This window comes from Diprion similis, chromosome 12 (assembly GCF_021155765.1).
Source record: "Diprion similis isolate iyDipSimi1 chromosome 12, iyDipSimi1.1, whole genome shotgun sequence".
Lineage (NCBI taxonomy): Eukaryota > Metazoa > Arthropoda > Insecta > Hymenoptera > Diprionidae > Diprion > Diprion similis.
In genome coordinates this window covers 13,907,907-13,924,612 of record NC_060116.1, presented here as the reverse complement: position 1 = coordinate 13,924,612, position 16,706 = coordinate 13,907,907, and the positions used below count along the sequence as shown (strand labels likewise).

At 39.6% G+C, this 16,706-nt stretch overlaps 1 protein-coding gene across 4 annotated transcripts in view; it reads left to right on the top strand.

Annotated features, from left to right (window-relative positions):
* LOC124413520 (atrial natriuretic peptide receptor 1) overlaps positions 1–16,706 on the top strand; it is a 137,093-nt gene that overhangs the window by 94,324 nt on the left and 26,063 nt on the right. For all 4 annotated transcript variants that reach the window (XM_046894154.1, XM_046894151.1, XM_046894153.1 and 1 more), the window contains 2 exons: positions 14,205–14,281; positions 14,396–14,487. In XM_046894154.1, the coding sequence (XP_046750110.1) occupies positions 14,205–14,281; positions 14,396–14,487 (169 nt within the window). The remainder of the gene's footprint in view (positions 1–14,204; positions 14,282–14,395; positions 14,488–16,706) is intronic.

Sequence of the window (16,706 nt, the reverse complement as noted above, 5' to 3'; positions counted from 1 at the left end):
TTTTTACGCAGGAAGTTGTTTTTTATACAGTTAAATCAAAGATTTTCATTAAGAATATTTTCCATCAGGATATCCTTGATATTCTTAAAATGTTGAGCAGTCGGATAAATTCGATACCTTCAATCTACCGGAAAATCGTCGTAATACATCCTCAATTCCGAGCAATTTACTTGAACTGCTGACTCGATCGATAAATTCCGAAACGACGATCTTCTTCAAGTACGAACCGTTATTTTTCTGATGGCCAAATCTCTTTTTCCATTCATAAGCATTTTAAGAATTGAATTATATATCAGGAAAGTGATTACGACTCGTTCGGATTCGCTTTATCCTCCGTAATCCAGTCATATACTTTATATCTATATCGACTTTCTATCCGCGACGTGCGTTACATAGCTGCGTAACGTAATCCGGAAGATTCGAGGAGAAATTATATGCCGTTTCGAACTTCAAAGGAACTAAGGACGCCCTTTCAGCTGGAAACTGAGGCTAGTAGTCTGTCTGAGCATCCCGTGAGTCTCACTACTGAAGGACAGAGACCCATGCATTTGCATAATTTCTTCGGGTATTCACTGAGATAAAATTCATTTGTTACGTAGTAGCTGAAAGTTTTTAGTAAAATGGTCATATCGCTACCTTGCAGGCAGTGTTTAAACATTGGTCGCATTACGAGAAAATTTAATACTGGTATAACTATTTAGTCTAATTGTAATAGCATCGATACTACATTTCCTGATAATTCTAACATCGAATCTCTTTCTTTGATTAGCTAATATTTTTCACTTTTCTTTTAGAAAAAAAAAAAAAATATATACCGCGAGTTACCTGCATCGTAATCGAAAAGAATCGTATGAGACAGATTATCTGGTTAGGGCAACAAAACTTATTTTCATTTCGTAGGTACTCAAAACCGTAATTTTCGGTTATAATAGTAATAAAAAAAAAAAAAAAGAAAAAAAAAATTAGTTTATTCGAGAACCGTGTGGTAACCGCAACTAAACGAGTGTTTTCTTCATTCTCGACATAAAATTAAAAAATGACAAGGGAACTGAGCGTCAAACCGTTCGGATAATTTACCCATTTAAGATATTATAATTCCGCTAGTTGAATATATATCCTCTTGGCCGTAGGGTAAATCGGCCGCGTTGCGCAACATCTCCGAGATAAATTAGGTCGTTAGGGTTAAAGTCGAGTCGGCTTTCAGGAAGCTGCTAGAATTTCTCTTATACTTGATCGTTCTTCCTCGGCAAAACGACTCCTTCCTTCCTTCCTTCCTTTTTTCCTTCCTTCCTTCCTTCCTTCCTTCCTTCCTACCAATCATATACACCAGTTTTTCTTATCCAGGGTGCTCTAAACGATTGTTCACTCCGGTATACAGTTACGTGAAAAGACAAAAAAGAAAAAAAAACCTGCGACACTATAGTGTAATGCATCACATGCACTGTAGAGTGTTGAGAAAATTGCTTCTAACGTAGAAGCGTTGGCAAAATGAAAAACGAAAAAAATGAAACACAAAACACACACACACGCACAAGGGAAGCAGCAAATAAATGAATAAATAACTAATTGACCAGCGGTGAAATTTTTTTTGTAAATTTGAACACTGGCAAACACACTTTTATATTCTGTGAAACAAAAGTCGACGTTGAACAATGTTACGCGATGATGAAAAAAAAAAGCATGAAAAATAGAAGGAACAAAAGTAAACAACAAATGTAGAAGTTTTCTTTTTTTTTTTTCATCGTTTTTTTTTTGTTTTTTATTTGCCACATTTGTGATAATTAATTGTGGTCGTTTGGCCGTGGCTGTTTTTTTTTTTCACCAAGGGTGAATATTTTATCACTAACTGTTGTACTCTCTATGCCGCAGCCGGCAGGGATGAGGAGCGTGCAGGGGGATGAAAAAATAAAAAAAAGTGCAGGGCGCGATTCTTTTCACGCGGCGAGTTAAGTTCGTCCTCGATCTTTTACGCGTCACTTAGTTCCGATGTATGTATGTTTTTATGTTTGTGTCGGTCGGTGGGTATTTTATTTACTTTTTTTTTTTTTGTTTCGTCTGCTATTAGAGAAAAATGTCTCACGCCGATGTTGCCCGTCTGTTCGTCGTTCTTTCTTCCCCATTTTTCTTTCATTTTTTTTCCTTTACGGATCCACGTAACGTAATAATATCACCATCACGTGTGCGATGAATAATGATTTCGCAACGAAATGACCTGCCCAGCGGAATTCTTCGCGGATGTTTACATAAGCGAAGATAATAAGAGTCAAGAAACTTTAATGTAGTAACTTACTAGTAAGATAAGACGTCAAATCGAGATGAAAAATACGTTTCATTTGATGAAAAATTTGTGTTTCTTCTACAAACGTGTGATAACATACGTAACTGCATGGATGTATTCAAACGAGTCGGTGATCGAGATTGTGCAATTTTTTTCGTCTCTACACACATGCGCTCGTAAGGAGGCAAGGAAAATTGAATTATTCCATTACCTCGACGATCTTTGCTTGATCGCATTTACTCTTCAAAGTTTACACACTTCTTAATTTTTATTAGCATATTATTCTCCGGCGGGAGCGACCGCGCGGTTAAAAACTGTATAATATATGGAACAGGGTGAAAATGTTATTAAAAATTTCCAACGACGTGACGTGTTTTTGAGGCGGAAATTTTCCCTCTTCAAATTCTCCCTTAGTTTGGATCTTCGTTTGGCATTCTATGGTTTTTATTTCCATCTGCACCCGTTTGTTAATTTTGTACTTGTTAATGCTCTTACACAAATTATTATTGTTATAACGGCTTTCGTATCCAGTGAAAACATTCGACGTAAAATTTTCCATCCCGTATCCCGCAGGCGTTATACTAATTTACGTTTATGGGACGTTGTCATGGCAATTTGTTCCGATTCACGTTTCCCGCATATAATGACCAATGTACCGCGTATAACGTGCATACAAGCCCAGCCGACCAACCTAATTGGTAATTAACCAAACTGCGATTCATGCCCTCATAATTAACGCCCGATTCTCTCGCGTTTCGGGTCATCATACGGTTTTGCGAAAATTAAACGGAATCGATTGCCAGTTGAACACAATTCGCCATTACAGTTTTCGGAAACACCATCATTCGATGATCACCTCGTTATATTACCGAAAAATTTTACACCAATTTAACCCTCCATTTTCATTCCCATTTACTTGCGATGATTATTAACTTACACAGGAAATAGAACCGAAATCTGTCGGTAAAATTTGAAACTTTGAAACTCGAATTCGTATTAAACGATTTAATGAGAAACGTAGAATTTCTCCAATACCTACAGCGAAAAGTGGAACGAAAAAAGAAAGAAGGCAATGAAAATGAGGTGAAAAATGTTTTACCGACAAATTTCTAATGATATATTAGACATGGTATTTATAATATTGCTGCTTTCTCGAATCCCTTCTTTACCGTAATCAACTCGAGCTTTTTCACTGCCGTCGGTAAAACAGGGAAAAAGCTCGCCTCCCGAAAAAGCTGTGCAAGCTTTAACCAACTATCGATAAGGAAGCGCTCGGAATAACCAGGTTCGGAAAGTCCGAGCTTGCGAGCTTTTCAACCCTCAACCTGATGACCGGCGGTTGATTTTTTGCCGAGCTTTCGCGAGCTTACTAACCGAAGGAAAAGAAGAACAGAGAGAAGGAGAGGAATCGGGGATAGCAGTTGTGAAATTTTCGCGGGGTAAGGATGCAGCGAAATTAAAGCAGGGGGAGATGCGAAAGCTCAGTTGGAATTCTCACGCGACAAGAGAAGCATCTACACGGAATTGCTCGCGCGGCGAAAGGGCAACACGTGATATTGATAATTATCAGCTCTCGTCTACGTTAGAGAAGCTTTTTTGCCGTGCTTTTATCGTCACTTTATACGAGTAATTAATTCTGACCATTTTGATCGCATAATCCTTCATTCATCCTTTGGTAAATCCTTTCATATTTCTCCGACGTCACGTGTTATTCGCATCCCTGTTGATCCCGAGCATCGAATGTGTTCGCCTAATAATATAAAAGCTCAGCTTGCGAGGAGACGTGTTTGATTAATTTTTTCCTGTGGCTCAAATTTTGAATCTGGAAACTCGTCGAGCGTGACATTTCGGCGTTTTCGAATCGGAAGAAAAACCGATGTATGGGAAAATAACTGGAGTTGATAATCTGAAAGATTTGAATTTCCTGAAGTAGACGAATAATTTCGCTTATATGTAACCAGGACTTGAAAGGGTAAATAATAAGCTTCGAAATGAGTTCGCTGACCCGTGTGACCCGGCAGAGCAGCTTCTGTACGGGAGTTCAGGCGTCTTTTAAAAAGTCAGAAAGAATGCAGCAGCTTTAATACGCATTCTTTCACGTGTAATCCACTTCCGGTACGTCGAGTCTCAGCTTAGCCCAACGACGGGTTCGGATTCAAAACGCGTGCTCGAAAATTGTCGAGAGACCTCAGGGGTGACGGAGTATCGTGCAAAATTCGTTGTGCCATTCAGACGTCAACGAAGAGTTACGTTCACCGTGTAAATCGCGTTAAACGCAGGCATTTTCGATCGCAGATATACCGTCGAGTTGCGAAAGATTGATCGAACTGTCAATCTTAGGTTACAACCTCCGAATTGCTTCTCATCCTTCTATACGGGAGAGGAAACAAGATGAAAAATGAATTTCGCGACTCATTCGGTGAAGTGGAAATCGGAAAATTTCTTTCTCGAGCCGTAACTCACGTATGGAATTCTTGAAGCTCGTCTCTCGCGGGTGAAAAAACTCGGGAGGATATATATCCTCGGGAGTTACGAAGAAAAGAAATGATAATAATAATGATAATTCTGCAGATCGAAGATGATAAAGGAGAACGCTTCTCGCTATTGCAATCCGCGCGATTATTCGTACAATGAAAATGTAAAGTCTGGCCGGACGGACGGTTAGCTCCTAAAACTTTTCACCGTTCGATTTCCCGCTTCAGTGTCTCTGCACCGTGACGTCAGACTTTCCAACGCATATATTTCCACATCCCTTGCGAATCTTCCGTCTTGCGTCACTGCATATGAGACGCTGCTCTCAGCTTTACTACCGACGTAATCGTAGCGTCGAGACGGTCGTTAATTCGCGACACGAATCGCGGCATCCATGACGTCATGTAGGAAAACTGGAAAATCACATGTACATTAGGGTGGCGCAAAAAAACCCGACTATTTTTTTGTCTGCGTCTCATGTGACAAAATGTTAGTTTTTGATGTTTTAAGAGCCCACTACAAAGGACAGTTCAAAAAAAAAAAATATTTAAGAGGTCGCTCCACGTTTTTCAAAACGTCAGAAATCGTCAAAAATCGATTTTTTTTTTTTTTTTTTTTTCTTCTTGTTACGTTATAATTTTATAGACAAACAAAAAACAAGTTTCCGAAAGTTTCAGTTCAAAATTTGAATTTTGAAAGGCTGCTCATAATTTTTTTCAAGTTTTTGGTGCATTTCTTTAGATCTTTTCGAGCGACCTTTTAATATTCATATTGAAATTTCATAAAATTTTTTTCTTCAATTTAATAAGAAAGAATCGATAACAATACACCACGAGATGAATTAAAAATCAAACAAAATACTGAAAATAGAATTTTTTTCAATTTAATTTTTTGACGATTTTTGATATTTAAAAAAATTTGGAGCGACCTCTTGAAATTTTTTTTTCGAGCTGTCCTTTGGAGTGAGCTCTTAAAACATCAAAAACTAACATTTTGTCACACGAGACACAAAAAAAAAAAAAAAAAAAAAAAATAGTCGGTTTTTTTGTGCCACCCTAATATACATATACGGTTGAGTGGAAAATAATAATTCTTCAATTATTATCGCGATCTTGAAAATTATCGTTATTGCGAAATATTCGCAAAAATTCTCACGAGAAATCATAAGCGTGTACTTAGATTATTTATTAACATTTATTCCGTACTATGTACCCTTCTTATACACAGTGTCGATAATTTATTACTCTCGTTCGCATTGTTCGCCCTGCAGTGGGGCGAATAAATGCGTTTATGGTGTATGGTTTATTACACGCGAGGCGAAAGCCTGCCATTTTATTCTTGATCATCCGCACAGTGTGGGGCAAATAACGTGCCACGGTCACCTCAGCTATTTACCCCGTCATTCTGCCGCGGCGAAGGCAATTAATCCACGACTTTCATCTATGATGACTGATGCATCGATCGATCCGTGATGAAACTTGATCGCACGACGATCTTCGAGGCTTAGTTTATCATTCTGCAGGGAAAAATTTTTTACCGTGAAACGCGTTGCGTTGAGAGATTTTGAATAGCGAGGAAGATAGAGAGAGAGAGAGAGAGAGAGAGAGGAGAGAAAAACGGTCGGATACTTTTTTAAACCCATTTTCGAAACGATCTCAATTTTCCTTGTAACGTGTTTTCATTTTTCATCTCATGGCAACTGATTAGATTCACCAAGTGTTTGTATCATAAAAGTCGAATTGTTCACGGGAATATAACGAATAATTTCCGATCGTCTGTTTGAAATTTTTTACTCCGGTATATTATTATTATAATGCTGAATCGAAGAATGATCGATGCTATCTTCGCTGTATATGCATAAGTCTATAACTTCCATTTCGCAAACGTGCGGAGCTTACGTAGCGTAGAAAGGGGATGAAAACCGCGCGTCGGATCCTTTTTTTTTCACTACTCTATACGTATATTTATATATATATATATATATATATATATATATACACGTACGTACTCGAAACTTTATGCGAGTTGAATTTCGCCACGGTACTCTGCCTGTAGAAAGTATAAGTCGACTTATAGCTTATACGTATACACATAGATGGGAGGGAGGGAAAACTGGCTCGAGCGTTTTTCTCGATTTATGCGAAAAGTGTTATAACCGCGAGATAAAGATATGTACAAACAAAAAATATAACGAACCAAACAGCGTACGTAGGATCCTTTCGCATTATTTATTCGCGTATATATGTATACATATATGTAAACGCCGAACCGCCATTTTAAGCACCGTTTCTGCGAATACTAAACGTCTCCAGCATCAATTCTCATGTGAATATATCGATCCTTCGGTTAGACTGTAAGGAATCGTTCGACCCCAAACGCCCGATACATGATATGTATGTTATTTGAATGGTGAAACGTGTAACGCATTTCCAATTCGCATTTTCCAAGTGAATAATCAGAATTTTGCAGACGTATTATACAGTCGACGTGGAGCGGGGGGGAGCAATTAATTTAAACCCTCGGAAATAAAATCAACTACAGCGTATTGATTTTACCAATAAAAGAGAATCTTCGAACCGTATAAATACCGTGTTGTTAAAAGTTCGTGATTTCAAATTTTGGGTAAATTAATATTGAAAATAATAACCACCGAGTCGAGCTCTGATTTATTAGCGATCGAATGAATTTTTTAATGGCGAAGATATACATATATTGTATGAATGAAAAATAAATTTTTTTTATCGTCTATATTACGACACACGCAGCAAGCACGAATTATTTTCCGAATCAAGTATTTCTCCGAGTGAATTGAAATATGTGAAGGAAAATGGGGAATAAGTCGAAAGGTTGAAAAATTCTTTGATACAAGCAATGCGATTCGAGGCTTTGAGAAAGAAGTGCAATCTGGACTGGAAAAGGATAAAACAGGATGCAGGAGTTGCCGCGTCGTTTTCGTCGTGAAGTCGAGAGACCCTGATTTCTTTATCAAAAATTTTACCTCAGCAAAGTAGAACGTCCGTCTGGCGGATTAGATGCGGACGCGAGCCGCGTTTCTTCCTAGGGAGTTTGCGGAAAATTCTCTCGAGGCATAAAGACGTCCGGGGATAAAATCACGGCAGAGACGTCGACCGGAGAGACTAAGACTTACGGTCTTTACTGTATCGGTGCTCCACCCGGCGACATCATACTTATTTTAAACATTATTCATAGGCCCTTCGGGGGCGAGTTCTCCCTTTACAAGTTTTTTGGTTTTTTCATCATCGAGGCGGCCATTACGGATAATGCACTGTTCGCAAATTTAGTTAGTAAAGAATCCCGAGGAAAAATAAACATTTTCCGCTGTGAACTTTGTCTCACACTAATTGTTCGGCTTAGAATCTCAAATGTCTTACAGATTTCCGGGAATAATCAGTTTGACCTGTCAAACAAGTGAAGAATTTAATCTATCTTGCGAATGGTGTGATTGACACTTTTAGATTAAACACGGATAATCGGATTAGAATAACAATAAAAAAAAATAAAATTAAGAAAAAAAACCTTTCGAATTACTTCATCCTTTCCATTCATTTTGATCGATATATAAAATTGATATAATAATCACTCACTTTCAAGTTTGATGAAAATTCTTTCATCTCAGCTTATAGGTGTCTGTGATTGGAAAAAAAATTTTTTTTATTCGTTAACTGAATAAACTGAGTGGAAAGGATATAAGAAACTTTATGCCGTTGCTAGATAAAAAATGACAACGATTATATACATACATACGTATATAATATATTAATCTCGAGCTCATAGCGACGTCTCGCATTAATCTTTCTCCGGGTAATTAAAAACCCTTATCGAGGCTCCGTAATTGCGAGGATTGAGAGGGCTCAGACAGCTCGGCAATTTCCAATACTTTATTTCACTTTGATCACCTTCGCAACGATCTGCACGACTCGGGCTGTCATCCCTTAATCCCGCGTATTCTTACGACCCCGTCTTGTTAATCGAGGAGTGAAAGGCCATTTCGATACTCGTCAATTTGTCCAAATTTTAATATCGAATTCTCATTCTCATAAAATTTGTCGACGAAATCAAAACCGAGCCGATCGATCAGATCGTTGCACGATTAAATCAAACCAAGTGCTAAATATTCCGTCGAAACTTACGTACCTGCATTCGTATCGCGTTCTCCAAATTATTATTCGAATTCCCGAATTTTTCTACCCTTGGTCAAATATTTGCTCCACGAATTGGATACCACGATTAACTGCGGGTATCGGAAATTCGATGTCTGGCTACATTATAGATCCATACTAACGCCCAGATGGACGGGATCCGAGTTAAATAAGACGTATACCTATACAGCCGTAATACCTCGCCTCCATTATCCCGCGGCTTTCGTTTCTTCCCTTGAAATTAGTCCCCTTCCAGGATTAATCTCGTTTCACCGTGCCCTGAAAGCAGAGAGCCGCCTAGCCGGCCGGCTCCATTCTCTCGGACGCTCCAGTTTTCATTACACTTCGAAAGAATCCGCATAAATCCGCGTATAAGTATACCTATATAACATCCTCAGAGCCGTTTCGACTCTTCCGAAAGGTCGGAGGTCGACGTTTTCAGCCTTTTCCCCCGACATTTCGGTCCAGCCGTGTACCGCTCAGCTGCGATTATTTTGACCCTCGTTCGTTCGGCTCTGAACTCAACCCTCAACCCTCAACCCTCGCATTTCCCTTCATACATCGCATCGCAATCGTCTCCATAACATGGAAAATATCCTAACAAAGGTCAAAGTTCCAACCGACGAAAGTCCAGCCCATGCTTTCTACCGCAGATATTTCCGCACTCGAGACTTTTGAAAATTTTAACTTATATATATATATATAGGCGTTAAAAAGTCGTCGGTTTTACACTCGCGTGTGATGTGTTGCTGAGAAACTTTGTGTGACATTCTGCGAATCGGCATGGCGGAACGCAGCACTTCTTCCAGCAGCTCGAGCAGCCTTGCGCTTCCATCTTTGTCCGGGTCCGGGGCCAGTCCTGAACGAGGGGCCAGTCCTCGAAGGGCCGTCAGTCCCCTGCTCGAGGTTCGGAGGCCGCACTGCACCCTCAACTGCGAATCGTGCAGCGCCTACCTCGAGGACATCTACAGGCACAGTAAGGTCCCAAGAATTTTGGAAATTCAACACGACGAATCGAATTTTGTTTTGTTTTTTGTTTTTTATGTAGTTTCGTTTGTCTTTTTCTAATCTTTATTTATTTCTTTCTTGTCTTGTCTTCATACGCACTACAGTCACCTACTCAGATGATAATATCCTTATCCAGTTATATTATTATCGATGTATCACATTTCCCATTCGCTTTTACGCATTCCACTTTTACTATCATCCTCGTACCTACCCGGTTATATATCCTTCCATTCTTCCGTTTTACCTTCTCGCGGTGTATCGCGTTACCTACTTCCAAGATACGGAGTATCACAGTCGCAGTATCCCCTCGACGACATTCCTTTCCGAGGAATCTCTCTCCCAGATCCAAGTCATAATCCAGTTATAGCTGGATAATATAAGGAGAGCTGAGCATCCTGCAGTCATGATTACCGACACCGCGCGGATTCTCAAACACTCGGGGAATTTCGTTATGCCTATATAACTGGTGAAAAATTGGGGAATTTATATTCGGAGTATGAAAGTATGAAATATCTTGGAGATATTTATTCGAATTTTGCAATTTTCGCAATTTTCGCAAATTGCTCTCTCTCTCTCTCTCTTTCTCTCTATCTCTCTATCTTATAGGCATTCGAAAAGTTGGCAAACTTATCATTGTCATTGTCAAATAACTCGACTCTCCTTATACTTTCTTTTATTATTCATCGGGTCAGTCCTGCGGAGTTTACGCGTCCCATCTTCATTTCACGGTGAATATCTACGGCGGGTGGAGGAATTCCCTTGTGGGTCGTTTGTGTTGCGGGAAAACACTGCTGTGTCTGTATCCCAAACTATATACGATATAGAACGACTACGAGAGCCGAAGTGCTTGCTTATAGAACCGGTACTTGCGGTCCTCTTGGTAATGTGGACGAATGAATGCTTCGCAGCAATGTTCACGGATTATCTCTGCGCACCGGATTCACTTGTCATTGTATCACATCGCCGAGCATTGTTCTCCATTACGGGAATCATCGTCGCTTGGCTTAATGATGATGCGGGCTTTACTGTCATCGGCAAACCTCATCGAGCGAATTATACGACGACTGTAAAGTTTCGACCTAATCTCATCGCGGCTCTCTCTCTCTCTCTGAGAGAGAGAGAGAGACGTCGCGAAAATTTCAGGAACTTTGACTTTATCGTATAATTTCGTCTAGGACAATCTGCAGGCGACGGAACCCTCAAGGTTAGCCCTTTATTAAGTCTTCTAGTGCGAGGACAAACATCGGGAATAAGAAGTAACACAAATTTATATCTAAAAAATTATGTATTGGGAGAAAATATTATTCCGTGTGGCAGGAATTTTGACTTTGAGTTAGTCGAGTCGATAATCACTTCGATTATGCTTGGATACGGTTTAATAAAAATTTTCATTATCTTGAAAAGGCTTCGAACCGTATCACTCGACGTCAGTTTTGTTCATAGATGAATTGAAATCGTTTTAATCGTTTCACTGGTCTGAAGCACAGCAGAAGTTATCAAATTATTCCAAATGTTGAATATGAATAACTGATTCAGGTGACTTGACACGATCTCTATAATCGAATTGAAAGAACATCCGATCGAATTCAATCCCCGGGATCGGAAAATTAGAAGGTTACGATTTCTGGCACATGTGGAGCATCGCACGCTGTGTAACTTCCACTAGCAAACCAGGTCCTTGATATCGATTGGTTGAAGGATACACGGCGAGAAGTGGAGATGAGGCGAAGCTGCGAGGCGAGAGTTGTTGTTGTTTTTGCTGTAATATTTGGCTAAGTTCTCACCTTTAGCCTCGCTCTTTGTTCTCGCCCTTTCTCATCCGGTCCATGTTTTCGGAGGGGTGGTTTCATCACACTTTCACGAAACCGCGGCGTCTGATTTTTCCCGAATATTTTTTCCCCAACTACGGTGACCTTCGTACGACGTCTAATCCGAGTCTCGCGGCACGATTTAGGCTGCGTAGCTTTCTTTCTTTGTTTGGTGGGCAAAAGAAGTGGAAGGAGGGTAAGAAGAAAGTGCGAAAAAAGGGATGAGAACCTGGACACCAGCCGCCGACCTGCCCAACAAAAGAATTACGACACCCAAACTTCAGACGAGGTGATAACGTGCCGCGTCTCTTGGTTACGAAATAAGGACGAAGACTGAGAAAAAATTTTGGAAAAAAGCTGAGACTGTCTCCCGAATCATTGTTTCGTCGTGCTGGCCTGTCACGCGTCTTTGGGATTATATTTATACAAAACACCTCGTGCGAGATATTGTTTAAAAGTTTCAAGTTCAATATGACATTATTCGCCAATCAGTCTTTGATTGAATTTTGAGGGCGGGAAAATTCCGTCGGTAAATTAGAGCTCGTTGTTGACCGTGGTGATTGACTTGCTGGTACATTCGTGTCTTGATTGCGTCAATAGTTTGCATGTAACGTAGTATGCAGGCGAAAATTTCTGCAAGCTCTCAAAAGCTCGGCCTTAATTCGGCTCGCAGTCCTGAAACGGTCGGTGATTGGCCATTCAAAGCCTCTCTGGCAGTTCAGAATCGCCAGGAAACCCTTCGAGGGGTTAGCAAATCGTTATTCCGTGTAAGATAATGAGTCGGAAGTAGTGCGAGTCGCGCTTTCGTCAGACGCAGCCAGTTTCGACTTTGCGTCTATCCGGAAGAAGCTGAAGAACATAAAAGGCATAAACGAAAAAAATCACTCTTCTTTATAACACAGGGATAGAATACCAAAAACGCGATGCTTTTAGGAACGCGTACGCGGTTATACATCGTAAAATAAAATTCCGCTCTCAAAATGAAACCAAAACTTTTGACGTCACACCGCATATTGTTTTTTTCTTCTTCTTTTTACTTTTGCTTTTACCAGACTCGTACGTTACACTTTATCTTACGCCGGATGTTCGTGTGTTTTTCCGGAAGCATTGTGTTTCAGGAAAGATAACTTAAAAAATTTGAAAAACTTGATGTTGCTCTTGTTTTTATTTTTTTATAATTTTTCTCGTCTTGTCTTGATCATATCGTAAAAAGAGTTTGAAAAACCAGTTTCAAGAATTCCTGCAATTTATAGGATTAGGCCTTAGATACTTTTTCTGTGTGTTCGAAGCGATTTTTCTTCGTGAAAACTTATTACATAATACCGATAATTCTGCCGTTGAAAAATTCGCCCAGACATTTTTGAAGAAAGCTTCACAGACTCGTTTATATACTCCGGCTGTTTTTTAACCTCTCAACTGGTGATAAACGATCGTTCAATTCCATATTCCGGTGAAATCGTTTTATTATTCTCTAGAGGATGGGTAAAAGAATAAGAAGAATAAGAAGAAGACGAAGAAGAATAAGACGAAGAAGATGACCACCGTCCTTATAGAACAAGCAATCATCGCATCGGCAGTGCCTAGTTCGCGGTTCCGCAGGTTGGAAGGGTTGGTTTCCTATTTCCCAGGCGCCTCTGGTACACTCTTGTTAAATATTTATGAGGAGCGAGTTTCGGCAAAGTGAAACAACCGCTTCGCAGAGCAACAACGGTACCCGAACACTACGTGACCCCTGGAACTGCGGACTCGGCATACCTCAAAAGCTCGAAAAGGGTCGTCTGCATCCATTTAGTTGCATCTCGTTCCACGTTTTAATCCTAATGCAGCCGAGAGGCTGCAACGTCATTCGAATAACAATACCGCACTTGTCTGTCCCTTTTGTTTAACCGCGCAGCGCGTTTCAGCTGAACTTAATCAGATAACGATACTTTGTATTTCCCACAGAAATCTTCAGTCTCATATCATCTTTATACGATAATTTTTCAACTCTTAGAGTTTTTCTCAAAGCAAATCATTTTGTGATTAAAATTAGACTGTCAGGACTTTTTTAATACGATGATTTTGTTTGTTGAATTATATCTTAGTTCCCAGATTGTTTCTCGTTTAGAAACAGACATTCTGACAAACGATCTGGACAATTTAGTGAATCCTCAGTGATTGAGGTCAGATCGAATATCGATTCGGTATAAATGAATCCCGGTACCGGAAAAAAAACCCAAAAAAAAAAACACTCAATTTGTAGCGAATCATTTTTTGATTTACAGGCAAAGTTTCAATGTCAATAAGATTTCGTTTGTCGGAACGAAATATTCAATTGTGCCAACCGCGGGTACGGTAAGATATTTCATTTTCCGAATCATATTTGTGGATCGCAATTAGTGCAGTGCGTAAGTAATTTATCCCCAGCAACCGAGAACGAACGTGCACGTCGAACGTGTGTCACGCGAATAACGGTGTCGGTGTGTTTATCTGTTGCAGAGATCGTCGAGGGTGTACGAAGGGGTGGCGGATCGCCCCTGCGACCGTCGATCGACGAGGCGGCGGTGGAAGAAGAGGTGAGTAAATTGATTCTTGAATGAAAATGAAAAAGGGAGGAAAAACAGAAATTGAAAAATTTTTGTTTTTCTTTTTTTTCTTTTTTTCTACATGGAATTCGATGACTGTTTCAGGTTGCAACGCTGATGCGACGCTGCTGGGCACAAGACGCTGCTGACAGGCCAGACTTTCCGGCGTTGAAGCAGACGATTCGCAAAATCAACAAGTGAGTCGAATCTCTCATTCTTCTTTTCTTCCCATCGCATTTCGGTTTCTCCCACTCCCTGAGCAAACGTTCGTGGCTAAGATTAAACTTTCCCTTTGCCTTTCCCTTTCTCTTTCCCTTTGCCTTTGACTTTGCCTTTGCCAGATATTGTACGTCTCGTCCTTGCTTTCATGCAGGCGATTCATATTTCAACCATTATATTAACGCTCGATCAGCTACGTGCAAAAATTGAACGAGCCGAATGTGGTGCAGAAAAATTTATCGGGAACGTTGATTAAAATAGGTATATATAAAATCTTGCAGTATTTTTTTATGTTAAATCTTTCGGTTTCTTCTCACTGTTTTTTTTTCTTTTATTTTCGTTCTCTTGTTCTTCTTCGTCTTACTTTTCATCTCTTATTTTTATTTCTGGTTGTATTCGGATTACACAATTCATTGGGTTCGATAATAGGGGTAGTGAAGGAAAAAATTGAGACCAATAGTAATGAATACAATCGTATTTCTGTCTTTGTAATTTTTTCGGCTGTAGAGCTAACGCCCGGTTTTGATTGAAGTCTTTCATCCGGAGCTCTGTCAATAGATTTTTCAATGTCAGGCACGCCTCAATCTGCGGTGAAAGCTTCATTCTACGCACGTCCATCATTCTCCGAAATTCCCGAAATTCCACTTTTACTGTTAACCTGTTTTTTATCGCTCTCGAAAATCAAACCGTTCGCGTTCTCTCTAAAAACGACCGAAAAAAGGTCAATTGAACCGCCCACCAGTCGTGTGTAAAAATCTCGATGTTTCAAAGTCACAACATAACGTAAAAAAAAAAGAGAAAAAAAAATTAAAAAAAATTGGAGAAAGAAACATAGTTTCCCAAAAGCAAAAGACCGGCGCCTCTAGAAAATTTTTCTCATTCAATTTCTCGGGACTTGAGAGCTGTATTCAGAGACTGGAGAGTCATAATAATCTTCGTATAACCAAACCCAACATAAAACGACAAAGTTGTGAAATTGTCAAGATTTTCTCGCTCAAACGAGGTACGACTCTGCTCATAATGAATTCACTTTTAACGCCTAATACAAAAGAGTAAGAAGTTTAAATCTTATAGAAAGCGGCGCTGATTATAAGTGCCCGAATGAATATAATTACCGTTGTTAATAGCTGTACTTGAGGGTACCAGAAAGTAAAAGGGGTATTATTCTACCCTGACAATAAACGGAAAGTACTTATCGAAGAATTTAATGCCACCTCAGTTCGCAGCGTTATAAAATCACAATTATACAAGATTCTAGAACTATAAACGGCAACGTAAACGCAACTTCTTCTAGTATCCATACTGCATTTATTTTATTTTATTTTTTTTATTTTTTAACTTTTTTTCCGACTACCTCGTCTCTTCTTTTACCTCCGTAATGACTTTCCCATTGTATCAAATAATAATTCCACCGGAATTGTTGTACATGTGTCGTAACAACGCATTTATCGTTACAATGGGGGAGTGGAAGTAGAAGGGAGCAGTAATTTCTGCTGAAAAGAGGTCAAAGTTCACAGGTCAAAGGTCGAAAGCAGACTCGAGGCTTGTACTCTATCCTTTGCTCTCGGAAAATCTTGCGGTGCAGATTTGTCGGCATTTATATAGATTAGATGGCTATCTATATGTATTGTGGATTATATGTCCGACGCGCGTTCACGAGTCTCAAGACCGACATCAAATTTATCTACCCTGAATATACCATAGACTATACGTACAGGGTATAATGACCGCCATAGAAGTTATGTCCTCCGTGTATTAGTTACATGAGAGAAGAACCAGTGGTGAAGTTCTTGTGCAGAAAGGTTTCGGATAACGGACAACATGAAGTTCTTCAATCGGTCGACTGAATGGGTGGTTATGTTTTATGAGAAGCGTTTGAAAGAGAGAGAGAGAGAGAGAGAGAGAGAGAGGGATAAGCTGCATGAATTCAACCCCTCGATCCCATAAATTTAAATGTTCTAGAAGCTCTAAATTCGTCCCTTGATAATCGTCGACTTTGAACAAAGGGTGGATAAAATAATCGTAAGGATTCTTTTGAAATAGTGCAAGGACTTGGCAATTGATTTTGTCAGTAAAGTTTTGCGGCATTGTTGGAACAGTTTTTTTAAAATTCTAATTGTATATGAGAGAAAACGAGAGAGATGAGCACATTTGATTCGTGACTTGATTGTCTGGGGAAGAAGATCCGAGGTTTTGT